Source organism: Podarcis liolepis, assembly GCF_965112155.1.
Source record: "Podarcis liolepis genome assembly, chromosome: 11".
NCBI lineage: Eukaryota > Metazoa > Chordata > Lepidosauria > Squamata > Lacertidae > Podarcis > Podarcis liolepis.
In genome coordinates, this window is record NC_139565.1 from 62142240 (window position 1) to 62170234 (window position 27995).

At 45.7% G+C, this 27995-nt stretch overlaps 1 protein-coding gene across 5 annotated transcripts; it reads left to right on the top strand.

Moving 5' to 3' along the window:
* The first annotated feature begins 580 nt into the window (after positions 1 to 580).
* On the top strand, positions 581 to 27889 carry LOC310689028 (aquaporin-7-like). 5 transcript variants are annotated; one of them, XM_083466251.1, is made up of 8 exons: positions 10998 to 11322; positions 11740 to 11851; positions 17561 to 17681; positions 20368 to 20494; positions 23457 to 23594; positions 23840 to 23958; positions 24564 to 24781; positions 27384 to 27889. In XM_083466251.1, the coding sequence occupies exons 3-8, from the start codon at positions 17592 to 17594 to the stop codon at positions 27547 to 27549; spliced, it is 858 nt and encodes a 285-aa protein (XP_083322377.1). In that variant the 5' UTR covers positions 10998 to 11322; positions 11740 to 11851; positions 17561 to 17591; the 3' UTR covers positions 27550 to 27889. The 5 variants fall into 5 exon arrangements, with proteins under 5 accessions (XP_083322380.1, XP_083322381.1, XP_083322377.1 ...); XM_083466254.1 differs by lacking the exons at positions 10998 to 11322; positions 11740 to 11851 and adding an exon at positions 581 to 677; XM_083466255.1 differs by lacking the exon at positions 23457 to 23594 and having other exon boundaries at positions 10927 to 11322.
* Positions 27890 to 27995: the final 106 nt, after the last annotated feature.

Genomic DNA, 27995 nt, shown 5'->3' on the forward strand with positions numbered 1-27995 from the left:
AAAAGCATCAATTCTTCGGCGATCAGCCTTTTTTATGGTCCAGCTCTCACCTCCATACATCACTACTGGAAAAAACATAGCTTTAACTATACAGTGGTACCTCGGGTTAAGTACTTAATTCATTCTGGAGGTCCGTTCTTAACCTGAAACTGTTCTTAACCTGAAGCACCACTTTAGCTAATGGGGCCTCCTGCTGCCGCCGCGCTGCTGGAGCACGATTTCGGTTCTCATCCTGAAGCAAAGTTTTTAACTCAAGGTACTATTTCTGGGTTGGCAGAGTCTGTAACCTGAAGCGTCTGTAACCCGAGGTACCACTGTATGGACCTTTGTCGGCAAGGTGCTGTCTCTGCTTTTTCAGATGCTGTCTAGGTTTGTCATTGCTTTTCTCCCAAGAAGCAGGCGTCTTGTAATTTTGTGACTGCTGTCAGCATCTGCCATGATCATGGAGCCCAAGAAAATAATATCTCTCACTGCCTCCATTTAGGCCCCTCTGTAGGGGGAAAGGAATGGAGAGCCGGCACTACGGCTCCCAGAAGGCAATGGGAGAGCCGGCTCCACCTCCTCCTCCTCGCTTTCTCCCCCTCCCGTTCTGAGTCCTCCCCATTGGCCGGCTCCTCCGACAACACTTTGCTTGCGCCGTATCTGGGCAAAGCCCAGGCCCAATCAGCCAATCGGAGGTCAGAGTCAGGCGTGCGGGGCGTGGCAGGTCAGATGGATGCTGGGAGTGGCAGTTGTTTCAAGATGGCGGTTGTGGCTGCTCATTGGGCTGTGTCTTTACCTCAGGAGGGACTTGAGGTCGCGGGGTGGCGAGAGGAGAAGGAATAGCAGGGGGCGGAAATGATCTCTTTCAGCTTCTGCCTTCTGGAAGAAGGTCCAGGGTTATAAAGACCAGGACTAGCCGCCTGAGAAACAGTTTCTAGCCAAATGCGATTTTGGTTTTAAATGGAGTGTAAGGAATCATAGAATCATAGAATCATAGAGTTGGAAGAGACCACAAGGGCCATCGAGTCCAACCCCCTGCCAAGCAGGAAACACCATCAGAGCACTCCTGACATATGGTTGTCAAGCCTCTGCTTAAAGACCTCCAAAGTAGGAGACTCCACCACACTCCTTGGCAGCAAATTCCACTGTCAAACAGCTCTTACTGTCAGGAAGTTCTTCCTAATGTTTAGGTGGAATCTTCTTTCTTGTAGTTTGGATCCGTGTCCGCTTCTCTGGAGCAGCAGAAAACAACCTTTCTCCCTCCTCTATGTGACATCCTTTTATATATTTGAACATGGCTATCATATCACCCCTTAACCTCCTCTTCTCCAGGCTAAACATGCCCAGCTCCCTTAGCCGTTCCTCATAAGGCATCATTTCCAGGCCTTTGACCATTTTGGTTGCCCTCCTCTGGACACGTTCCAGTTTGTCAGTGTCCTTCTTGATTGAATTGTGGTGCCCAGAACTGGACACAGTACTCCAGGTGAGGTCTGACCAGAGCAGAATACAGTGGCACTATTACTTCCCTTGATCTAGATGCTATGCTCCTATTGATGCAGCCCAGGAGTATACTGTATTTAATTATGGGGTATCAGAGTTTTTAGGGGGCTAACCATGTTCAGTTTCTGTTAATTGGTTCTCGTGGGAAACTTGCAGATTCTAGCTTCACCAATTAACTCAAGCTGGTGTCAATTTACTCTTGGCAGAAAGCCCAGGTCTGCTTGACCTAGAAACTACTCACTCTGATTGGTTAACGACCAGCACTCAACTCTGTTATCTAGGATTGCTAGCACAGTTTGGTGTGAGGTGTGTTAGGAGTTAGAAGTGCTGTGTATGGTTTTGAGAGAGAGAAAGAGAGGATTTATTTTGCTTTCATTTGTATGCAGAAACTCTGCTGGTTTTATTTTTTCCTTGTAATAAATCCTGTAAATAGTTATTCTGAGTCTAGCTGACTAGTCATTACCGCCGCGACTAGCTTCTTCGCTGTGCAGGAAAACTCTGCTACGTTTGGGCTAAAGCCAGTAGGGCTATGCCTGACACTTCAAAGTTCCATGAGGTTATGGGCATTGTGCTGCCAGCCTGAGTTGCGGTGGTGTCAGCATCAACGGCGTTGGTTCCAGTAGTTCCAGAAGTTGTTGTTCCTGTTGGTGCAGCAGATGGACACTGGCTGGTTCCTGACTGTGGTGAGCTGGTGACGCAGCGGACACAAGGACAACAGCTGCAGCGTGTGAGTGCTGGGGGCTGTGGTTCCTGTTTTCTCTCTCGGTGGTCGTGAGAAGCTGGTTCCGGGTTCCAGGGACATCGCTCTCAAGATGGCCTCACAACCAGTTCAGATGGCTTTTGAGCGTCTGAATGACTCCAATTACTTGCTGTGGTCGGAACGCATGCAGGCAGTGCTGCAGAGGGATCGTCTCTGGCAAGTGGTGAGTAAGTTTCCTACGAAGCCTGATGATGAAGACCTTGATAAAGACCAAAGAGCAAGGGCCACAATTGTCTTGGGGCTGGAAGATTCCCAGTTGCCGTATGTGAGGGGAATCAAGACAGCTAGAGGTGTGTGGCAAGTACTTAAAGAACTCCATGTGCGTGAGACAGCGGTTTCCAAGCTGTTCATTCGCAAGGCATTGTACAAGGCAATGTTACAGCCTGGGGTTACAATGCAGGAACACCTACACAGTTTACAGTTAAAGTTTGCTGCGCTACAGGAAAGAGACTGTGCGTTAGACCAGCAGGAGAAGGTGGCTATTATTTTGAGTTCTCTCCCGGAAAGCTGGGATAATTTAGTTTTGTCTCTAGAAGGCATACAGGAGCGTGATTTATCAGTCAGTTACGTTACTGGGCGTTTGATTGAAGAATGGCAGAAGAGGCAAGAAAGGGCGTTGGCTGCAGAGACTTCTACAGGTGGACGGTTTGGAGGGAGTTCTCATGCCGTGCCAGAGGTGAAGCAAAAGCAGCGTACTGGTGAGGAGTCAGCGTTTGCTGTTAGGCGTTGTTTCCGATGTGGGTCTTCAGCGCATCTAAAACGACAATGTCCGGAGTTGGTCAAGTCTCAGTTGCCGGTGCAGGAGCAGAGACGAGACCAGCAGCAGCAGCAGCGTAAAAAGAAATTCTTCAAACAAAAACAGTCGGCTCAGCTGGTGACCGGCGAGGTCAAGATTGCTGATGAGAAACAAGCGGTCTGGGTGGTCGATTCAGGAGCATCTCGCCACATCGTGAATTCAGATGAATTGTTTGTTTCCAAGAACTCAGCACAGCGCAGCCAGGTGGCTCTAGCAGACGGAAGTACTTCCGAAGTGATTTCGGGGGGTGCAGTTTTTGTTCCTTGTCTTCGTGAATGCCTGAAAAATGTACTTTGTGTGCCGTCATTAAGGAGCAATCTGATGTCTGTAGATTGTTTGCTAAAAGCTGGGTTTAAAGTGTATTTTGAAGGAGACAGTTGCATTATTAAGAAGGCTGGTGAGATTTTAGGCACTGCTAAGTCAGAGGGAGGCTTGTTTTGGCTTAAAGCAGGATCTCAAGTTGCAGCAGTAGTCAGTAAATCTCAGCCTGCAGTGAATAACAAAGCTATACATGACAACTGTGTGCACTTATTGCATAGGAAAATGGGGCATGCTTGCTGGAAAAGTGTACTAAAAATGTCTGAATTGGCTGATGGGGGTAATTTAAAGAGTTGTAACAAGTACCTTGATTGTAATGTCTGTAAAAAGGTTAAAACCCACAGAGTCTCTTACCCCAGAAGTGACAGAGTTAGTGAGTCGCCGCTACAGCTGGTTCACATGGACGTAATTGGTCCATTTGCTGTAAGCAGGGGTGGAGCGCGTTTTTCACTAACAATTGTGGATGACGCCACGCGTTACTCTTGGGTTTTTCCCATGAAGAATAAGGGTGACGTGTTCACTAAGTTTAAAGGCTGGGTGGCATCTGTGGAAAGATTTCTGTCCATTAAGCTCAAAAGGATACAGACGGACAGAGGTGGCGAATTTATGTCAAATGCTTTTAGAGATTGGTTACAAAAGCGTGGCATTGGGCATAGGAAAACGAACGTTTTTTCCCCAGAGGAGAATGGCGTTGCAGAGCGAAAAAACAGATCTTTACAAAATATGATGTTTGCCATGCTTGATGATGCTGATTTGCCCATGTCTTATTGGGGGGAGAGCATGCTCACCGCGTGTTATCTCCAAAATAGGCTCTTTCATCAAACAATAGGTACAACCCCGTACTTTAAATTGTTTCAGAAAAAACCTAAAATTGACCATTTGCATGTGTTTGGATCAAAAGCCTGGGTATTAATTCCGAAACAAATGAGGAAGAAGGGAGATCCTAAGACCAAACAGTTAGTGTTTGTGGGTTACCAGGAGCTGGGAAAAGGTTTCCGCTTTGCTGAAGGGACAAATGGCATTGTGATCTCCAGGAATGCCAGTTTTTGTGAACATAGTGGCTGGGAGAGACTACATGCCAATACTGAGGTTTGGTTTGAACCTTCCCAGGAGCTTCATGACTCTGAAGGTAGACATAGAGAATCAGAGTCTGAGGGGGAGGAAAGTTCAGATAAGAGATCTCAGGAAAGTGAAGTTAGCCAAAGACCAGTTGCTAAGCAACAAAAGAGAGGTCGTAGTTCTGAGGAGGAAAGTGGGTCAGAAGAAAAATTTTCTCCCAGAAGATCTAAAAGACAAAACAAAGGAGTGCCTCCGGTGCGTTTTTCTCCTGATACTGCAAATGTGTTTAGTGTAATTGCAGAACCCAAGAGTTTTCAGGAGGTGTTAAAGTTACCAAAAGAGGAGGCAGAGTGCTGGAAACAGGCAATGGAGGAAGAGATGTCCTCTCTGAATGAGCACAAGGTTTTTACACCAGTAGCAGCGCCTGAGGGGGCAAAGATTGTAGGCTGCAGGTGGGTGTACAAACTTAAACCTCTGGTGACAGGAGAGTACAAATACAAAGCTCGTTTAGTGGCTCAAGGATATTCTCAGAGGCCTGGAAAAGATTATGACGAGATTTTTTCCCCTACTGCCAAGGGGGACAGTGTAAGGCTGATCCTAACGCTTGGAGCAAAGAGAAAACTCCTGTTAAACCATTTTGATATCCAGACTGCATATTTACATGCATCAATATCAGAAAACCTGTATCTAGCCGAACCGCCTGGTTATGAGACAGGTTCCAATAGAGTGTTAAAATTAAACAAAGCTCTATATGGTCTCAAACAGGCTGCAAGATCTTGGAACAAATGTTTCCATGAGGCCTTAGTGTCATTTGGTTTCAAGCAGAGTACAGCTGACAATTGTGTTTATGTACGTGGTACAGGCAGTGATCAAGAGTTTTGTCTGATTTATGTAGATGATGTATTGTATGCCTGCAAAACAGATAAACAAACTAAAAGGTTTGCCAAGCAATTGTCCAGTAAGTTCAAAGTGAAGGACTTAGGCCCGGTTAGGACATATCTAGGGTTGGAAGTGTGCTGGGCCCAAGATGGCAGCTGCCTAATTAGTCAGCAGAACAAAGTTAAACAACTACTGACTACATACAGGATGCAGGATTGCAAAGGGGCAGCGGTGCCTATGGATCCAGGTTTCATAAAAACACTTCATATAGATGAGAGTCCTGAATTTGAACATCCTGATGTATATCACTCTGTAATTGGAAGTTTATTGTATATAGCACAGTGGTCTAGACCTGATATTAGCTACGCAGTAGGCATATTAAGTAGATTGGTCTCAAAACCCACACTAAATGCCTGGAAAGGGGTAAAACAAGTTCTGAGATACCTCAAACAGACAATTGGCTATATGTTACAATTAAATTCTTCCGAGGATGAAATGTTGAGTTGCTACTGTGATAGTGACTGGGGAAATTTGCCGGATAGAAAATCTGTCACAGGACTAGTCATAATGGTCGGTGGAGCTTTAATCAGCTGGCGGTCACGCAAGCAAGACGTTGTAAGTGTATCATCAACGGAATCAGAGTATGCCGCATTGAGTGAATTGTGCAACGAGGTGATTTATTTCAAGCATTTGTTGGCAGATTTAAATGTGAATTGTGGAGAACCAGTACAAGTTTACATTGATAATCAAGCTTGTATAACCTTAAGTAAAACAGAGGGTTTCAAATCACGTTCAAAACATATCTCTGTAAAATACCAAAATGTACGTTGCTGTGTACAAGACAATGTAATCACCTGTACTTATGTGTCAAGTGAAGAAAATGTAGCAGATGTGTTAACTAAACCATTGGCAAAGATAAAGAACAAGCGAATGTGCAAGGGTTTAGGTTTGCTGGAAAAATGATCTCCTACATAGGTGTATTTGGTGTTAATTGTTCAGCAGAATCTGTGAGGGGGTGTTCAGTTTCTGTTAATTGGTTCTCGTGGGAAACTTGCAGATTCTAGCTTCACCAATTAACTCAAGCTGGTGTCAATTTACTCTTGGCAGAAAGCCCAGGTCTGCTTGACCTAGAAACTACTCACTCTGATTGGTTAACGAGCAGCACTCTGCTCTGTTATCTAGGGATTGCTAGCACAGTTTGGTGTGAGGTGTGTTAGGAGTTAGAAGTGCTGTGTATGGTTTTGAGAGAGAGAAAGAGAGGATTTATTTTGCTTTCATTTGTATGCAGAAACTCTGCTGGTTTTATTTTTTCCTTTTAATAAATCCTGTAAATAGTTATTCTGAGTCTAGCTGACTAGTCATTACCGCCGCGACTAGCTTCTTCGCTGTGCAGGAAAACTCTGCTACGTTTGGGCTAAAGCCAGTAGGGCTATGCCTGACACTTCAAAGTTCCATGAAACCAGGCTAGGATAGCTGGGATAACAGGCTTGTTGGTTTTTGAATGTCCTATGTAGATTTTTTCAATTTCGTTGTTCTGTATGGGACAATGACAATAAAGATTATCGTATCATATTGTATTGTAATTTGACGGCGGGCCGGTGATAAACGATGGCAAAGGCTGCCGTGTTTCCTGAGCATGTGCAGAGAGCCGCCTCTGTTGCCTCAGGAAAGACGCCCCGCCGAGTGCAGAGCCAGGCCCGGGGGTTACAGGGGAACAGTGGCATAGCGTGGGGGTGCAGGGGGGTCGGCCGCACCGGGCGCAACATCGGGGGGGCGCTCGCACTCGCAGCTCTCTGCCCCTAGGGCAGAGGGGGCGCAAATTACTTGCCTTGCCCCGGGTGCTGACAACCCACGCTACGCCACTGCGGGGGAAGCCCCCACTCCCAGGGCGGGGGGACCTTGGCCTGCCAGCCTCTCTCTCTCTCGCCCCTCGCCCTACTCTGCAGGGCTGTGGTGAGGGGCCGGGGAGCGTCGCTTGAGATGAGTGAATGGATTTTAGTTCATGAACGATGTGAGCGTGAAGATATCAAAGGGAGAACAACAGCATATTGTATATACTGTTACGATATGAGAGCAGCGCAGCTGCAAACTACAAACTGGTAGCTTGTTTACATCACATGATGTGACCAGCTGTGGGAAAAATTTTCCCGGAGGTTTACAGGCTTGAAAACATATGGTAGCAGACGGAGGTCGATGGATCGTAAACATATACATGAATCACGAGGAAGGGAGGAGTGTACTGTATAAGGAACAGTATATGAAAGTAATTGCATAAACATGTGCTGTTTTGTTTTCCATAAAATCATTATCTGCATATGCTGTTCCTTACTGTCATCCTCATATACTTTCTTCTTTCCCAAGATTCATGTATATATAATCTGCTGTTGATTTCTGTTTGGTACTAATATGCTCACATCTTTTTTGAACTAATTTGCATACATAGGTCTTCGGCTGATGTATTTAAACTAAATCTTTCCAACTAGATTTTAGTCTCTGTTTGGTTGGCCCCCTCTGGCCATGGGAGCAGAGTAAGATCCTTCCTTTCAGCATCTGGAAGAGATGGGGTGCAGAGAACAACTTCTTGGAACGACTTTGGAGCAACGGGTTAAAATGAGATTGAGTGCGTTTGTAACTTTGGGAAGAGGGCTAGAAGTAAAAGAATTCAAATGATAACTTAGGGATACAACTGTTTCAGGTCCTTTAGGGGGGCTGGAAAAATCATGGCATGCTTTTAGGCACTACCATCTCATTTTCACAGGTTCACAGCCAGCCTTTAGGTGCTCCTCCTAGAGCTAGAGAAATGGCTTAAAGCTGTCATTTAGCGACATTTGATCTCTAGCTGCTCATATTTACATGTTTATTTGCTTACATTTAGGCTTCTCTTCCATCATCGAGCCCAAAGTAGCGTACATGCACATGCAGTTCTCAGGCAGTCTCCCACCCAGCACTAGCCAGACCTAGACCTGCTCAGCTTCCAAAAGGTGGTGGCATCATGTTCCTTCTGGCCCTACCCTGGGAGTAGATCAAACAGTGAATAATTTCATTGTATACCCTGACTTCCTGACAAATTAGATGCGGGCTTTTGAGTTTCATTTGCCTGTCTAGCCAACTCCCAATTGGCCCTTCCTTACTCAGAGGTATCAGAGAATAGAAAGCAGAGTATGTTGGCCTACTTTGACCTTCTTTTATATTCTGTTTTTACTTTAAAAAAATATTGTCATGGATAATTTTAACAAGATAACACAGCTGACAGCAAGTCCAACGTGCTCTCTGCTCCCATTATATATATACTTTATTTACATTATATTTGCTGATTTATGATCCAGCAAACCTTCACTGAAGATGAACCAAGAAACTGTTAATGGATTGAATTTACTATTGGATTACAATTGTAAATGGAATGTAACAGGGACTTTACAAGAACTTTAGAATCTACCTATGGAGTTCTTCAAACGAAAGACTGTGTAAAATACTGTGAGGTTTTGTGGCACTGTCTCCTATGGAGAGCATTAATTTGGATTTATAATTGTTTTGGTGAGACATCAGCTTGTTAAAAATGATGGGAAGATTAAAGAACAAAGAGCTGAATGTCAGCCCTACGCCATGGCCTGATGCCAGTATACTTTTGGCTCAGATAAACAAGATGGCGATGGTTCTGACGCAGTTTGGAAAAACAGCTCTTCAAGGGAGACAACCCGCAAGAAGGACAATGGATTATAACAGGAAAGGGAGTACAAAGGAAAAATAATTTACACAGAAAACTACAGGTGTTAAATCCCTCTTGCAAGTTAACGGAGAAGGATTTTTTGAATACGAGTGAAATCATTACACCAGTGGCTGCAAAAACAGAAGAAGAAGAAGAGTTTGGATTTGATATCCCGCCTTTCACTCCCTTTAAGGAGTCTCAAAGCGGCTAACATTCTCCTTTCCCTTCCTCCCCCACAACAAACACTCTGTGAGGTGAGTGGGGCTGAGAGACTTCAAAGAAGTGTGACTGGCCCAAGGTCACCCAGCAGCTGCATGTGGGGGAGCGGAGACGCGAACCCGGTTCCCCAGATTACGAGACTACCGCTCTTAACCACTACACCACACTGGCTGAGAAGAAAGGATCAAGATCGGAATTGGTGTATTTGGATTATATATGAGATTCTGTGCAGGATTTAGGAATAATGATCTCCGGATGATCAGAACATGGGAAGTCACCCAATTTGTTTAATTTGGAATGTATAATTGGCTTTATAAATTGTATTATGATTTGGCATGATTTGATATTGTAATAATGTGGCTCATAGGTAAAAGGTAAAGGTACCCCTGCCCGTACGGGCCAGTCGTGTCCGACTCTAGGGTTGTGCGCCCATCTCACTTAAGAGGCCGGGGGCCAGCGCTGTCCGGAGACACTTCCGGGTCACGTGGCCAGCGTGATGAAGCTACTCTGGTGAGCCAGCACCAGCGCAGCACACGGAAACGCCGTTTACCTTCCCGCTATAAAGTGGTACCTATTTATCTACTTGCACTTAGGGGTGCTTTCGAACTGCTAGGTGGGCAGGAGCTGGGACCGAAAGACGGGAGCTCACCCCGCCGCGGGGATTCGAACCGCCGACCATACGATCGGCAAGTCCTAGGCACTGAGGTTTTACCCACAGCGCCACCCACGTCCCCTGTGGCTCATATTGGTTATTAATGAAAAATTAATTAAAATATATATTTAAAATAAAATAAAATGTTCTATTTGGAGCTGTATAGCTGAGTCCAGGGTGTCGTACATTGTTCTGGGAAAGGTGGTTGGGATTCCAGGGTAAATATTAGGCTCAACATCATTTTCTGGCATTGCAAGTTTTTGCACGCAGTGATCTCTAGGATAAGCCAGTCATGTGTTGCACTGGTACCTATAGCACTGTGTTTAGGGGTAAACTACAGTTCCCATGATTTGGGGGGGGGGTAGAGTCATGTGCTGTACTGTTACAGCATGTCCACAGCCATTGACAACAACCAAAATGAATAGTTTCTGGTGAATTTTCCTTAAATCGTCTTGTCTCAATTTTATTTTTAGGGTTTATCATTGCAATGGTGAGCTAGATACTGCAGTTTTTGGTTGTGGTGACCTGCTATTAATTATAATTAGTTAAAGTTGTTTCTCTATGTAACAACAGCAGCTAAGATTCTGTATGCGCAGAATTGGAAGGAAAAAGAAGTTCCAAAGAATGGATAAGTAAGATAATGGACTATGCAGAACTGGCAAAATTATCAGAAAAATTAAGAGAATCTAATGATGAGTGTTTTGTGGCCTTTTTCACATTATAGTACGTTGAACTCGTGAGCAGGATTTTAGCTATGAGCAGCAGAAGTAATTAGATTATAATATTGTGATTATGATTTGACAGATAGAAGAAGGGATCGAGCAGGAGAGAAACAACTCCATGGAAAACAGGGTAGGAAGTCGACAAAAAATAAGAGAAAAGACAACATTGTCTTTTGGCTATACAGTGCACGCTCGGGTTGCGAACGTGATCCGTGCGAGATGCACATTCGCAACCTGCAGCGTTTGCAACCCACGGCTGCGTGGGTTGCAATTCGCCACTTCTGTGCATGCGCAAAGCGTGAATTAGTGCTTCTGCGCATGCGCGACCGCCGAAACCCGGAAGTAACCCGTTCCGGTACTTCCGATTTTTGGCGGTCCGTAACCTGCAAAAACACAACCTGAAGCATCTGTAACCCGAGGTATGACTGTATATGTTTAAAATATTGAAACAATAAAATATAATTTAAAAAATAGTTATAACCGCTCGAGCTTCTGGGTAGGTAACCTCAATGGCTTGTAAAAAGAACCCAGCTTTGGCAGAGGCCACTGTGACTTCAGAGCCAGCCCATAATAGACCTTCCAGCAGATGGAACCTCGGCTCTGTTCCGGCACCTCGGACGTCAAAGAGGTCAGCTCAAGCCCTGCTGTTTCAGAGGACTGGCAACTGGACGGCGTCTCTTCTCCCTAGTGAACTTTGAAGCACGAGAAGTCATTTTCTCCCCACCCCAGGTGAATGCAACCAGAAAAGCTGTCCAGAGTGATTTGTTGGAGGGAGGAAATGCATTGCAGGTGGGGCTGGAGTAGATGGCCTTTGGGTCCCTTCCAGCCCCACAGGAGTCAAAGCGGTGCTGGGACTTGGGGAGGAGGAAGCTGAGAGGGAAGGAGCAAGGAGGAGATGTTATGCACTGAAGTTCCCACTCTGGGCCAGCAGGGGGATACTGTAGATAGTTATGCAAATAAGGGATCGAAAGTGGCTTTCAGTGATTGGATAGTTTTAGAAAATTGTTACAGTTACGTTGTACTGGAGCTCTATATAAGCAGGATGACTGAACCCTTCACAGCCCAGTTCTGTTTTGGCCTGTGAATAAACAAGAGCTGTTTGAAGAACCGCTGCGTCGTCTGATATGTTCACCCACAACTTAATAGGAGACATCTGGGTTGAGCTGGTCTGGCAGCACCATGATAAAGAGGAACGGATTTAGACGGGGGAGATTCAATTCCATCTCTGGCCAAAATGCTCGCCTTGTGTGTCACCTGGGTAAGTTACTCATTCTCTGCCCAACCTCCCTCCTAGGGAGAAGAGTTCAGGGTAGCTCAGATGAGGCCTCGACCGACGGAAGGCTGTAGGGACGGCTGGCAGGGACAGATAGGAGTTGTTATCTGTGGGGTAGCGTCAGAGGAAAGTTCTTCTCCTTCGCTCATAGAATCAGGGAATTGTGAGTCGGAAGGGACCTTGAGGGTCATCTAGTCTAACCCCCAGCAATGCAGGAAGCTCAGCTAAAGCATCCATGACAGATGGCCACCCTGTCATGGTTCACGAGCGATCAAAGTCCCGGCTGGGGACATTGGGGCCGGGGGCAAGATGGGGTGGGAGCAGGAACAGGAGTCCAGAAGTCAGGAGTTGGGAAGCCAAGAGTCTGAGGGTCAGAGAGCTAGAAGTCAAGAAGCCAAGGGTCTGAGGATCAGGAAGCACGGAGTCACGAAGGTAGGGGTCTGAGGAGCAAGGAGTCAAGGAACCAAATGCAGCAAGGCAGGGAGTGTGTTGCTGTGGCCAAGAGCTGAAGGGGAAATGCTGGCCTTATATCCCTTCCTGGCTCTTGCCGCCAGGTGCTGTGAGTTACCAATCGGCCTCACCTGTGCGGCCGCGTCTTGCCTCTCCAGAACAAATTCAGCGCCTGGCTCCTGCACGCACACCTGACACATCCAACCTCTGCTTAAAAACCCACAAGGAAGAACTAACCTCAGAACACACAGCCGGCCAATGAAACTGAATGTTGGGTGGTTCAGGAATGATAAATGGGCATATGTCTTCATGCAGCCCACAGCTGTTTATCATAAAGTCACTTTTTGTCATGACTTATTTCCTTTGGGTCAGATTATACCACCTGTGGCCCATCGAGCACAGTACTGTCCACACTGATCTGCAGTAGCTCTCCAGGGTTTTTCCAACAAAGAGCCTGAAATATACTCGGAGTGGATTTCATGCTCTTTATTCAACTCATAGTTCCCCCAGAATGTCTGCTTTATACACATTATTTACACAATGGGCCCCACGTGATTGGCTAATTCTGGGATTCTCCTGTAGGCCAATCAGGTTGCGGATTCACTTCCACCTGGAGCTGGATTGGGTGGCTCCTGTGGACCAATCAAACTGCTGCATTCTGAATCCTATTGTTCTAGGACCAATCAGACTGCTGCATTTTGGATCCTATTCAACTCAATACATAACACCCATTATCTATTATTATTATTATTATTATTATTATTATTATTATTATTATTATCATCATCCAGATTTTTCTGCCCTCATCAAAATGCCAGCCCACACTTCCCCACCATTTAATACGGATTTTCCTGTTTTGTGGTTAACCCGATAAATTCAGAATTGGGCAGAACCACATTCTCCATGGACATGCAGCCCATCACCTTCCCAGGCCCCTCAGGTGGGGCAGAAAAACCGACTGCCTAACACCCCAGTGCATCCCTAGAGGAAGCAGGTGCAATGCTGCAGGCAGTCCTGAAGGATTCAGGGCCTTGCTAAGGATCGGGGGGATTTCTGTTTCAAAGAGGGACCCAACTTCACAGATTCTGCGTCCTCTTCCAGCTGGACAGCACAGAGACTCAGCTGGGCCAGGAAGGTGGAGGAGTCTCTCTGGGCAATTTCTAGCATCTTTCTCCCCAAATGTCAGCGGCCTGCGATGTGTGTTAGTGTGGAACAGTCCTGTTCATCCTCTGAATGGCAGCTGTCAAGGACATCCATCTTCCCCAAAAATCACATTGAAGGCTGGAGAGGAAGTCTTGGGCATTGGTCATGCTTCTGGAGGCACGGCTGAAAACCTCGAGGGGTCAAAGGTCTGGACTTTTGCTCCCCACTGCCATTGGCTAGCATTATTACTTTGCTCTGTGCATAGTAAACATTCTTTTTTTCAGCCAGAAAGCAGCATGCAGCTTTTGAAGTGTTTATGTCCATCGTAAATCAGTGATAAAACTTTGAGCAGGGTGGGTGTGGAGGGAATTAAGATGGATACTATTTAATAAGGAGCAAGAACAATCCAGAACTCCAGAATTAGCAATGCAAATACTATGCAAAGAAGGAACAAATCTTCCAAAACTGAATGCCCATGATAGATAAGGTGGTCTTCATCAGGTCCAGTGCTTCAGAAAAAGTGCTTGCTGTTTGCTATCGCACTGCCCCCTAGTGGACTTCTGCTATGTTTTAATGCTATGTTTTTAAGCAAGATTTGCTGGCTGCAGAAGTGATAGAACTTTATCCCTTATAAAGCACAGACAAGTTCCTGCAAATATGCACATACACTAGACACAGAAATGGGGAGGAATTCACATTTAAAGGAAAATCTGCCCCACCCACAGTCTTGGAAACAAAACACAAAGCAGATCATAGCCATCCTTCAAAATTCACACTTCTTAGAATTTCATATGGCAATTTTCCAGCCATTTAATGCCTACAAAAATGCACCGGCCAGGGTGAAGTGTGCACAGAAATGCATATATTAGTGAAACTAACATACACAAATTTGTTGTCTTAGGGAAAGATGCTTTGCAAAAGTGTGTGTATTAGGAGAAATTCACACTACAATGCTGATGAACTTTCACGAGGACTTCTGGGCTGCATCAATAGGAGTATAGCATCTAGATCAAGGGAAGTAATAGTGCCACTGTATTCTGCTCTGGTCAGACCTCACCTGGAGTACTGTGTCCAGTTCTGGGCACCACAGTTCAAGAAGGACACTGACAAACTGGAACGTGTCCAGAGGAGGGCAACCAAAATGGTCAAAGGCCTGGAAACGATGCCTTATGAGGAACGGCTAAGGGAGCTGGGCATGTTTAGCCTGGAGAAGAGGAGGTTAAGGGGTGATATGATAGCCATGTTCAAATATATAAAAGGATGTCACATAGAGGAGGGAGAAAGGTTGTTTTCTGCTGCTCCAGACAAGCGTACACGGAGCAATGGATCCAAACTACAAGAAAGAAGATTCCACCTAAACATTAGGAAGAACTTCCTGACAGTAAGAGCTGTTCGACAGTGGAATTTGCTGCCAAGGAGTGTGGTGGAGTCTCCTACTTTGGAGGTCTTTAAGCAGAGGCTTGACAACCATATGTCAGGAGTGCTCTGATGGTGTTTCCTGCTTGGCAGGGGGTTGGACTCAGTGGCCCTTGTGGTCTCTTCCAACTCTATGATTCTAGGATTCTATGATTCTAGGACTTGAAAACACCACGTATCAGAAACTGATGGATTCTAATTACACAAATAGAGATTCCAGCTAAACATTAGGAAGGATTTTCTGACAGAAAAAGATGTTTTTAAACAGAGGCTGGATGGCTATTTGTCAGGGAATCTTCAGCTGCAATTCCTGAATTGCAGGGGGGTGGACTAGATGACCCTTTGAGGCCACATCCAAGAATCTCTAAGAGGTACCTGCTGGCTCAGGCCAATGGCCCATTAAGTCCAGCATTTTCTTTTCCCAGTGGCTAATCAGATGCCCCTCTGGGAAGCCTGCAGGCAAGACATGAGCATAACAGCACTCTGTCCACCTGCACTTTTTAGCAACTGATATTCAGAGGCATATACCGTATTTTTTGCACCATAACACTCACTTTTTTCCTCCTAGAAAGGAAGGGGAAATGTCTGTGCGTGTTATGGAGCGAGTGCCTGCGGGTGGCGGGGGGGATCTGCTGCAGTCGTGAGCAGAGGATCCATGGTTCCTTCCCTTCCTTCCCTCCTCCATGGTTACAAAGCATGGCTCCACATGGATCCTCAGGATTTTTGCATTGGGCTACTCCAAACTCACTGTCAGATCACATGTCTGTGGCCACAGCATGAACCACAAAAACCATATATCCACTATTTCGTTTAGAATATTTTTTTCCCTTGTTTTCCTCCTCTAAAAACTACGTGTGTGTTATGGTCTGGTGTGTGTTATAGAGCGAAAAATACGGTACACCTGTACCTAGCCAAGCTTGCTATAAGATTTCCACCACGCAGGTGATTGGGCTCTACAGGGTCAGGGAAGCCACCTGGGAACAGTCCTGCTGAAGGATTCATGCAGAGACCAGAGCATTAATGTTGCATGCAAATCCCCACTGGTATCTCCAAGGAGGGCTGGGAGAGACCCCCCGCTATGCCACCTGAAGCTCTGGAGAGCAGCAGCCAGTCAGTGTAGAGGTGGTGTGGCATAGTGGTGAGAGCAGTGTTTCTCAAACTTGGGTCCAGACAACAGTTTGAGAAATACTGGTTTAGAATGTCGGTCTGGGAGGCTGGGACTCAAGTTCTCTTTGGACCATGAATCTCACAGGTGGGGGGTCACGGTGCTCTTCAACTGCTTAGTTTCGTTCCTTTTTTCTTTTCTTTGGGCGTCTTGGGTCTCATCTTGGAGCCTATGCCTGCGGGCTTCCCTTAAGGCGGGTCTGTTTTTCTTCCAAGCGCAGCTGATGTTGTCAGGCAGAGATGATAAATTGCTTCTGTGGTTCATGGGGGAACGAGGATACATAGCTGGGACAGCTCAGTCGGCAGAGCCCAAGACTTTTTTTTTAAATAACTTTTTATTCAAAATTAAAACAAAACATATTATCCAGAAACATATCTTCCTTATTTCCCCCCATTTTTCCTCCCTCCCCTCCCTCCCCCCACAGAACCCACCCCCCGACTTCCCTCAGTTCCAGTCTTTGATTTCTCTAAAAATGCTGTTTTCTGCATGTTACACAGTTGTATAGATCCTCAAACTATTTATCTGATTATTATTTATCTGATTATTATTGCGTCTTCAGATACTTTGTAAAGGGTTCCCATTCATCTTTAAAGTCACAGTTATCCTTGTCCTGTAGCTTGTATGTCAGTTTTGCCAGTTCTGCATAGTCCATCAATTTTTCTTGCCATTATTCTTTAGTTGGGGTTTCTTCAGTCTTCCATCCTTGTGCTATTAGAACTCTCACGGTGGTTGTCGCGTACATGAAGACTTTTTCAGCTTTTTTGGCAGATCTTTCCCTACAATCCCTAATAAAAATGTTTCAGGTTTTTAAACAAATGTTAAATGGAACATTTTCTTCAATTCGTTGTATATCATTTCCCAAACTTTTTTAATTACAATCCTACCACATATGATAAAATGTCCCCTCCTTTTCCTTACACTTCCAACATATATTTGAACTAGTTTTGTACATTTTACTGTTTTGTGTACCATCTGTACATCATCTTCATGTAATTCTCCTTCAATAGAGAACAATCTGTACATTTTAAGTCAGTTTTCCATAATTTTTCCCAATCTTCCATCATAACGGTGTGACCTACATCTTGTGCCCATTTAATCATAACTGATTTTACCTCCTCATCTTTCGTCTCCCATTCTAATAGTATGCTATATGCAGCCTTCAGTAGTTTCGCTTTCCCTTCAGTCACTTCCGTTTGAAACCTAGATCTAGTATAACTAAATCCTTTCTTGCCGCAGAGCCCGAGACTCTTAATCTCAGGGCTGTGGGTTTTTGCCCCACATCCAGCAAAAGTTTTCTGCACTGGATGAGTCTCGTGGTTCCTTCCAACTCTACAATTTTATGCAAGAAGGAAGGAAGGGCGGAGAGAACAGATTGCAGATCTGGCTGCTGCTTAATTGCCTTGTTGCCCTTTAACCAGGCATCAGTCAGGGCTGTCAGGTGGAGACAGGCTGCGAAGGGGAGGACAGTGACTCGCTTCAGAGTGTGCCACCAGGAGTTATGACATCTGCCTTCCCAACAGGGACTGAATCGCTTGCCTGTCGGCGACCAAGATGCTGAAGAAAGTCATCAGCTGGCTGACAATCCGAAATGAAACCATCCGGCTGGGGCTGGCAGAGGCTCTGTCCACCTTCATCCTGATGGTGAGCAGGTCAGGGGTGGAGGGTGCAGGGGTCATTCGAGGAGGGGGAGAGGGTGGCAAAGGCTGGGGCATGCACCCCCCCTTCTTGTTCCTGAAAAGGTGATGTGTGTGGATGAGGAAAGAGACAGGAAGGGGACCCAGTCTGCATCAGAAGCAGAATTCACCAAGTTTGCAAAACGTTAGCGGAACCAAAACAGGCACCCCTCAAAATGTGCACATATCTAAATTTTGAGATACTATTCTCCAATCTGTCAGTGTGTGTGCAAAAATGCATCTGTTAGGTCTGATCCTGCCTCGGGGCTCTTCTGAACACTGCAGTGTTGTGTGTGCCAACTATATCTTTACAGCACATTCAAAGAACATTCCCCTCCGCTCAAAGAATTCTGGATACAGTGGTACCTTGGGTTAAAAACTTAATTTGTTCTGGAGGTCCGTCCTTAACCTGAAACTGTTCTTAACCTGAAGCACCACTTTAGTTAATAGGGCCTCCTGCTGCCGCTGCTACACGATTTCTGTTCTCATCCTGAAGCAAAGTTCTTAACCCAAGGTACTATTTCTGGGTTAGCGGAGTCTATAACCCGAAGCATCTGTAACCCGAGGTACCGCTGTACTGTAGTTTGTTAAAGGTTTCTGAGAACTGTCACTTTGTGAGGGGCAAACTACAGGGCCCAGAATTCTTTGAGGGAAAGGATAGGCTTCAAAGGTGCTGTGAAGGCATACAGAGTCGGCAACGGTCATCTCCACCCCTTGTTCTGGACACGAAGGATCAATGTCTCTCACACACAGGCTGTGACCCGCCGACCTGAGCACTGCTCATTAACCATGTTTAGTGATCCACCTGAAGATCAGCAAACCTTTCATATGCTAAACAGTATATTTGGAATAGCAAACAACAACCCGACTCAAAGATGATATTATGGGAGAAAACGGGGGAGGACATTTTGTACTCAACTTCAATTTGCATTAGGTACCGTATTTTTCTCCCCATAGGACGCACCTAATTTTTTTTGGGGGGGGGATAAAGAAAAAAAAAATTTCCCTCCCCAGGCACGGGGCAGGCGCGGAGGAAGCCCGAGCTTCCCCCGACCCCATCCCCCAGAACAGCCTGCTATCTGCAAGCCTAGGGAGCTGCACCGGTCTCCCCAGGCTTGCGGAGAGGTGCGCGAAGCCCGGGGGCACTCTTCAGCGCGCACCAGGCTTCGGAATGCAGGCAGCTCTGCGCTACCCTCCAGACCCCCGTGTGGCTTCGCGCCGGGATCCTGAGGGTGGCGCAGAGCTGCAGGAAGCCTGGGAAAGCCTGCATTTGCCCCATAGGACGCACACACATTTCCCCTTCATTTTTGGAGGGGAAAAAGTGCGTCCTATAGGGCGAAAAATACGGTATCTGGTTGTATTAACTGGTTATGGATTGGAACCCATTGTTTCATGATTTGGAGGAAGCATCTGATAAAAGCACCATTACGCCCAACTTAATGAGGAACATTTCTTCAAGAACAGCTCATGCAATGCTATTTTTATTTTTTTAAGCATCTAACTGGCTAAAGATATCGTATTATTATTCCAAGGGCTGTTTAATCCATTACCATCACTATTAAATTCAGTTACAGATAGGTAGCTGTGTTGGTCTGCCATAGTCAAAATAAAAAATAAAAAAATTCCTTCCAGTAGCACCTTAAAGACCAACTAAGTTAGTTCTTGGTATGAGCTTTCGTGTGCATGCACACTTCTTCAGATACACTGAAACAGAAGTTGCCAGATCCTTCTATATAGTGAGAAGGTGGGGAGGGGTATTACTCAGAAGGGTGGTGGGAATGGGTGATTGGCAGATAGCTGAGATGAGCCTGTTGACGACTCTTAACGACTGCAATAGGTCTTACAGGAAAAGGCAAGGGGTGAGAAGGTGAGAAATGGCTTAGTCACGTATAATGAGATAAGAATCCAATGTCTTTGTTCAGACCAGGTCTCTCCATGGTTTTAAGTTTGGTAATGAGTTGCAATTCAGCAGCTTCTCAATTCAGCAGCTTCTCTATTTTAATATTAAATTCAGTATTAGACACTTGGGGATTAGGCAGGGTTAGTGGCATTAGAATCTGGAAGGAAAATAATATGCTTTTGACATGGGAGAGCAGTATTCACATCCCCTCTCAGCCACGAAGCTCATTGGGTGACGTCAGGCCAGTCTCTCAGCCTTACGGGAGTGTTGTGGGGATGATGAGGAGAACCATGTACACGGCCTTGAGCTCCTTGGAAGAAAGGGTGGTCTGTAAATGTCATACATTGATGTCAGCCTGGACAGCTCAGTGGGTTAGAGCTCTTCTTTGGCAATCCCTCATAGCCAAGTAAGATTGTTTCCCATGTTAATGGAGTGTGCAGAACTGGACAAAATGACAGGAAGGATTCGAAACCTGTGGGACCAGAGATTTACAGAAGATTGGAAGAAGTATATGAATTATTTGAAGAGAAACTGCAATCAACAAATTACACTAGTAGGTCTAAAAGAAGTTTTGTAAGGAGAAATATACGAAGTGTTACCAAGTAGAAAAAGATAGAGAAATTGGTTATGAGTTTGAAATGTAATAGGGAAAATAAGAAATGCATACTAAGTGATTAGACTGGAGAATTTTCAGACAGGACTGATGGAATACCTTGACACATACGGGTCTCTCTTCTTCCCCCTTCCCCCACAGGTTATTGGACAGGGCTCTGTTGCCCAGGTGGTAATAGGAAAGAATAGCTTTGGGGACTTTCTGAGCATCAATCTGGGATTTGGATTCGGCGTCATGTTGGGAATTCACGTAGCTGGTGGAATCTCAGGTGAGTCTGGTAGATAATGTGCCTGGAAGATCTCCCTTTTAATATCAACTGTGCAGTTTCAATCCGTTTAGATCTGGACATAAATTGCTTTAATCCTCCCCTTGCTAGTTTCTAAAAGGTTGATTTCTATATTATCTTAGTGCTTCTCCTTTCCTTTTGCTGTTCCAGAGAGGTTCTGTGTTTCACAACATTTTCTGCCGGGATGGTTTTACTGCAGGCTTCCCCAATCTGGTGCCCTTCAGAGGTTTTAGACTACAAAACCTAGCCCAGGAGAAAGCAGATAGAGAAATGTTTTTTGGGTTTTTTGTTTTTTATTCAAAATTATAACAAGACATATTATCCAAAAACATATTATCCTTGTTTCCCCCCCATTTTTCCTCCCTCCCCCCTCCCACACAAATTCCCATTCATCCTTAAAGTCACAGTTATCCTTGTCCCATAGCTTATATGTCAGTTTTGCCAGTTCTGCATAGTCCATCATTTTTTCTGGCCATTATTCTTTAGTTGGGGTTTCTTCAGTCTTCCATCCTTGTGCTACCAGAACTCTCGTGGCCATTGTCGCATACATGAAGATGTTTTTCAACTTTTTTGGCAGGTCTTTCCCTACAATCCCCAACAAAAATGCCTCGGGTTTTTTAACAAATGTTAAATGGAAAATTTTCTTCAATTCGTTGTATATCATTTCCCAAAATTTTTTAATTACCTTACAATCCCACCACATATGATAAAATGTCCCCTCCTTTTCCTTACACTTCCAACATATATTTGAACTAGTTCTGTACATTTTCCCTAACTGCACTGGTGTTGTGTACCATCTGTACATCATCTTCATGTAATTCTCCTTCAGTAGGGAACAATCTGTAAATTTTAAGTCAGTTTTCCATAATTTAACCCAATCTTCCATCATAACGTTGTGACCTACATCTTGTGCCCATTTAATCATAACTGATTTTACCTCTTCGAGAAAAGTTTTTACCCCTCTTTCATGGCATTAGAACTCATGGACATTCAAGGAAGCTTGTTTGGGACAGATAAAGGAAAGTGTGGAACTCTCTCCTGCAGGAGGCAGTGACGGCCACCAACATAGATGGCTCCAAGAGAGCATTAGACAAGTTCATGGAGGACAAGAGGGCAATCAATGGCTGTGTTGCAGGAATGTATGTATAGGTTGGGGGGGGTTGCCCCTCCAACAGATATCATGCATGTGCAGCCCACTACCAAAACCAGCACAATCACTTTTATGACTTTTGTGATTTGTCCCCACAAAACACTTCATCACAGTTTCTTCCCATCTATTCAAAGGGCCTCTGCTGCACAATAATAAAGGTAAAAATTCCCTGATAAATGTGTCTCTGAACTGGCTCACAGGGAAAACTTCAGAAATTCATATAGACATGTGAGCTCAGCTACTCAGCCTGAGTGATAATTCCTGGCCTCCTAATACCTGAGTGCCAGACAGGTAGCCATTCCAGAAATAACAAACCCAGATGAAGACAAAAGGGCGTAATTAACTTGGCTGGGAAACAGGGAAATGTAAATATCTCTTTTGTTCCACTTGATGGGTGTTTGGTGGAGGGCAAGGAGAACCATGGGGCAGGGTCCAGGATGCTCAGATTACTGCCACCAGACCTCCCCTTTCATGATGTAACCATGATGTATGAGTGATGTAGTTTGGGGGGTGTAACATGGGGATTAGTAGCTAATAAAAGTTTGGGGGCTCTTTTGTTTGGGGCTTCCATCTTGTTCCACCTGGTGGCAGGTGGGAGTCCTGTCGCGACAGTCTTCAATCAAGACCAAGCCTACTGGCTGTTGTTTTGCTCTGGTATTCCTGGCTGGTGTCCTTGTTTTTTGTCCAAGGGAGCCCTCAGATTTCTCCGCTAACAGCTACTAGTCATGATGGTTATGTGCTGCCTCTACAGCTGGAGGAAGCAATGCTTCTGAACTGCAGTTTCTGGAAACCGCAAGGAAAGTGTGCCCTTGCACTCAGATCCTGTTTTTGTGCTTCCCACAGGAGCACCTGATTGGTCACTGTGAAAGAGGGTGCTGGACTAGACGGGCAAGTGATCCAGCAGGGTTCTTCTTACATTCTTAGTCATTTATACAGCTGTAGACCCAAAGCACTGGAGGGCATGAGCACTGGTACCAACTCTAGGGGGCCTTCAGTGTCAGGGCACTCACAGTTTTTGTGTGTGGGTGCTCAGCACCCACACTGTGAGGCTCTGACGCAACCTCAAAGGCCCTACGAAGTCTTGGAAGTGACTTCCAGTAGAAACCGGATGTAGACGATGTCATGATGTCACGTTATGTCGTGGTTGTCATTGGGCACCCATAATCTGGGCACAAGCTTGAGGAAAGCTGTTGTCATCTTTGTGTTACATCCCTGTTTTATACTGATTTCTGTAAAGGATCTGGAGAACTTGCCCACACCGGAGATCTAGAAACGTACAGATTCAGCCTTGACGCAACCTTGAGGTTATCTCTACACTCACAGAACCACGGTTCTCAGGATTAAGAAGACGATCCCAACACCCATTCCATGATGCGTAGAACAACTTCCATCTTCCATAATCTGGGGACCACCTTGCTGAGACTTGCCTCCAGCAGCTGAGGGGGTGGAATAGAAGTGCGGAACTGGCTTGTTTTGCTTTTTTTATTGTTTTATTTTTTATTGAAAATGTTCAGCATACAATACCATAAAAAACAAACTAATCTAAATGAAAAGGAAAACAGCCAAAAAAGAGAAAGTGCTCCTTTTGCTTTCCCATCACTTAGCATTTCCCTATGTTGTGTTTTTAGCAAACGCTCTCAGAATTGGTCTTCGTTGTGGTTTTGTTTTTGCAAAGATAGCCCTTCTAAGAATTGGCAAGGTGGAGGGGTGGCTTGCAAATGCTGTAATTGCTACTATTACTACTATTATCATCATTTACTCTTGCATTCCTGCCATTTCTTTTGCCCCTGGAAGGTGCTCACATGAACGCAGCAATTACATTTGCAAACTGTGTCGTGGGGAATCTGCCATGGTACAAGCTTCCGGTGTATGTGATTGGCCAGTTCGTGGGATCCTTCTTGGCTTCTGCTACAACGTTTTCACTGTATTATGGTATGCTACTTCCCTTGACCCCCAACCCCTCACAAAGCCACTAGAATAGCTGGGGAGGAAGAAGAACTACCTGATTTTTTGGTTGTTTCAGAGACACACGAACACCCTTCTCTCTCATAAACACACACACACACATATTGTGGGTCCGTGCAAGGGCAGAGTGGTTTGATCAAAAAGTCCACTTGTAGCCTCTCCAACTTGTGCTTTTGCTGTTGAACTGTGTAATCTGGTTGCTTCCCTTTCAGAGGCCCTGATGGATTATACCGGGGGGACCCTGACCGTTGGAGGACCCACTGGGACGGCAAACATCTTTGCCACCTATCCGTCTCCATACATGTCGACTTTGGGCGGATTTATAAATGAGGTTGGTGCACCAGGATTGCCTTTATTTATTTAGTTCATTAAAGTTATATACTTCTTGTTATATACTTAAAAAAACAACCCCAAAGTGCTTTGCTAAAAGAATTAAACAGTAGGATTAATAGGGAAAGCAGTTAAAACACAACTATTTCATAGGGAGTCATTCTATGGCTTCTAGATAATAGACACGGAGAGCTTTGACCACACTGAAATGCTAAGATAATAATTGTCCTCATACGGGTATGTCTGTACCCAATCAGTCTTCAGAATGCAGGGGGTTAAGACAGGGTCGGCCCAGCCATGAGGCAAGGTGAGGTGACTGCCTCAGGCGGCAGGATCCGCTGGGGCAGCGGATCCTGATGTCAATCTTTCTTCCTGCCTTCTTCCTTCACCACTTCTTCCCTGGCAGGGAAGGGGGACGCCATTTTGGTGTCTGGCTCAGGTGGGTTAAGAGGTAAGCAAGCAAGGGAAAGGGATTGTAAGGACTGTTCCCCATTGGTCCCCACACCGGACTTTCCGCCACCTTGTTTTGGAGTGGCCTCTTCTGCCTCTGGGCTGCCATCTTTTATTTCATCCTTCCATCCTTCCTTCCTGGCCTCATCCCCGCAGTTCATCACTACAGCTGTGCTGTTGATTGGAATCCTCGCCATCAACGACCTGAAGAATGCGGGCGCTCTTCCAGGCACCCATGCCTTGAGTGTTGGGCTGCTGGTTGCGGTCATCGGCATGTCCTTGGGGATGAACACAGGCTACGCCATTAACCCTTCCAGAGACTTGCCACCAAGGATCTTCACAGCCGTTGCTGGATGGGGGCTGGAGGTCTTCAAGTGAGTTCCTTTTCTCTACCACAGAATCATAGGAGTGGGAAGCGACCCTGAGCGTCATCTAATCCACCCCCCTGCAATGTAGGAATCTCAACTAAAGCATCCAGGACAGGTGGCCAGCCAACCTCTGCTTGAAAACCTCCAAGGAAGGAGAGTTCACCACCTTACGAGGGAGTTTGTTCTACTACTGAACAGCTCTTACTGTCAGAAAGTTCTTCCTAAGTTTTCATTGGAATCTCCTTCCTTGTAACTTAAACAGTTACAGATAGGTAGCCGTGTTGGTCTGCCATAGTCAAAATAAAAAAATTCCTTCCAGTAGCACCTTAAAGACCAACTAAGTTAGTTCTTGGTATGAGCTTTCGTGTGCATGCACACTTCTTCAGATACACTGAAACAGAAGTTGCCAGATCCTTCTATATAGTGAGAAGGTGGGGAGGGGTATTACTCAGAAGGGTGGTGGGAATGGGTGATTGGCAGATAGCTGAGATGAGCCTGTTGACGACTCTTAACGACTGCAATAGGTCTTACAGGAAAAGGCAAGGGGTGAGAAGGTGAGAAATGGCTTTGTCACGTATAATGAGATAAGAATCCAATGTCTCTGTTCAGACCAGGTCTCTCCATAGTTTTAAGTTTGGTAATGAGTTGCAATTCAGCAGCTTCTCTTTCCAGTCTATTTCTGTAACTTAAAGTCACTGGTTCATGTCTTACGCTCCAGAGCAGGAGAAACCAAGATAGGTCCATCTTCCCTGTGACAGCCCTTTTGAAGATGGCTATCATATCTCCTCCCAGTCTCCTTTCCCAGGTTAAACGTACCCAGTACCCAGTTCCTTCAACTATTCCTCACAAGTCTTGGTTTCCAGACCCTTGATGATCTTCCGCACACATTCCAGCTTGTCAATATCCACCTTAAATTGTGGTGCCCAGAACTGGACAAAGTACTCCAGGTGTGGTCTGACCAAGGCAGAATAGAGTGGTCCTCTTCTTGTGATCGGGACACTATACTTCTGTTGATGCAGCCTAGAATAGCATTAGCCTTCTTTGCTGCTGCATCACCATTGACTCATGTTAAGCTTGTGGTCCACCAAGACCCCTAGATCTTGTTCACATGTGCTACTCACAAGGCAGGTGTCTCCTAGGTGAATATTGCAGATCCCCCCAGTTTCTGCCCCCCTTATTTGCATGGATTGATTAAATTTGATTACTGAACATTTTTTTCTTATTATTCCTGGTTTGCTCTGCCCATCAGGTGCAGGGTGGGCAACAACCACTTACAGTGGTACCTCGGGTTAAGTACTTAATTCGTTCCGGAGGTCCGTACTTAACCTGAAACTGTTCTTAACCTGAAGACCACTTTAGCTAATGGGGCCTCCTCCTCCTCCCGCCGCGCTGCCGTAGCACGATTTCTATTCTCATCCTGAAGCAAAGTTCTTAACCTGAAGCACTATTTCTGGGTCAGGGGAGTCTGTAACCTGAAGCCTATGTAACCTGAAGTGTATGTAACCCGAGGTAACACTGTATTTAAATATAGATTAATTGAAACAAATTGGTTGATAGCTCTTGTGGATACGAAGGTAGGTCTGAACCTACGTTAGGTGAAATTTGAGAAGTTAGGTCATGCATTGAGCTATCACATTTGTTAAGGACTGGAGTAAGAGTACAAAAGGTGCTTTGGATGTGCACCCTACCTCCTCTCCAAGGAAATCAAGGTGGTGTACCTAGGATTTCCCCCTTTTAAAAGTACAAAATGAGAGTATAAAAAAGCTATGGGTGGAAACAGGTCTCCTGAACTTGATGCAATGCTTGGAAGCAGGATGGGCCAATAAACTGAATCTGAATCCTGTTTTGTGTAATTGGGGATGCAGACTGGGAGGCTGCCAGTTCTGGATGAGGTTGCACTCCCCCCCCCCCCCGAAGGAGCAACATGGGCGTACAACTGGATTCAACACTGTCACAGCAGAGGCTCAGGTGGTCTTGATGGCAAGGAGCACTCTTCTGTCCCCCTAGCTCAGCTGGAACCCCTTTGGGACAGCTATGCCTTGGCCACTGCGCTCCATGCTCTGGTAACTTCCAGACTGGATTGCTGCAACGCTTTAGTTGGGGCTGCCCTTGAAGACAGCTCAGCCACGTATGATGGGAGTTCCACTCCAACAACCTCTAGAGGGGCAACCCTTGCATTAAAGGAAGGCTGATTTGTGATGGCCGTAATTGAGGGGCGGTACAGGCAAGTGATGGTCCAGTTCAAGGATGGGGATGAAACGGGCAGAAACCATTTTGTGTGGGTCCGATAGATGCATGATTACACACACACACTGCTCCTGACTTGGAAGAGGCCCCAATATGGGGCAGAACGGGCTTTTGAGTGCTCCACTGACACCCATGGGGGTCAGGAAGGGAACCTCTGCTCAAAATGGTTGTCACCTGTAGCCACCATCCAGCAACAAGAGGGACACAGCTTGCCCATCCCTGGACCAGATTCTTTTGAATACTGACACCAGGTCTACAAAGAACCAGTGGTGCTGTCAAAGAAGCAGCTGAGCTCAATTTCTGCTCTTGGCTTCTCCTAGAACCGAATAAAACCAGCTTTTCTCTCTTCCCCATCCCCCAGCGCATCAAATAATTGGTGGTGGGTCCCAGTGGTCGCACCAATGTTGGGAAGCCTCCTTGGAATTTTCATCTACAACATCTTCATTGACTTTCACAATCGCCCTCGGCTGGATGGGAGCAGGAAGCCAGACTGCGAGGGCGACGAGAGTGTCGAGCAGCGACTGTGAAATCTGGACTCCCGTCAACCGGAAGCTGAATTTGGGACTTGGGACAGATCCATAGCAGAAATCTGTCTGCTGTGGCCACAGTGCCCAAGAGCGTGCAAGCAGATATCAATCTATGTTCTTAGCTAATAAACAGAGGACACTTTTTTAGGGGATAAATAAGGGAAGGCTGGAAGGTGTAAGTTCCTGCCTGCCCTGTGCTCTTCTCATTCAGCTGCTGCCAGTGAGCGGCTTGTCAGTGCTCATGTAAGAGCCTTGCAAAAATCCCTTTAGGCAGGGATGCTCAAGGGGTGTGCTGTGAGACGCTGCCCTTGAAAAATACACCATCATTTCAGTACTTTCAGTTATTATAGACTGGTTGACCCAACTTTTTCCTTGTAGACAGAAGTAGCCCCAACCACCCTCCGCCGGTGCACTCAATTAGACAGGTGCAAATTGTGAACTATGTG

Excerpts from the sequence above, each read along its gene's own strand:
- LOC310689028 (XM_083466254.1), top strand. The coding sequence starts at position 17,592 with ATGCTGAAGAAAGTCATCAGCTGGCTGACAATCCGAAATGAAACCATC. Across the intron at positions 23,959-24,563 it reads TGGGCGGATTTATAAATGAG|TTCATCACTACAGCTGTGCT; the intron begins GTTGGTGCACCA and ends TCATCCCCGCAG. Across the intron at positions 24,782-27,383 it reads TGGGGGCTGGAGGTCTTCAA|CGCATCAAATAATTGGTGGT; the intron begins GTGAGTTCCTTT and ends CCCATCCCCCAG.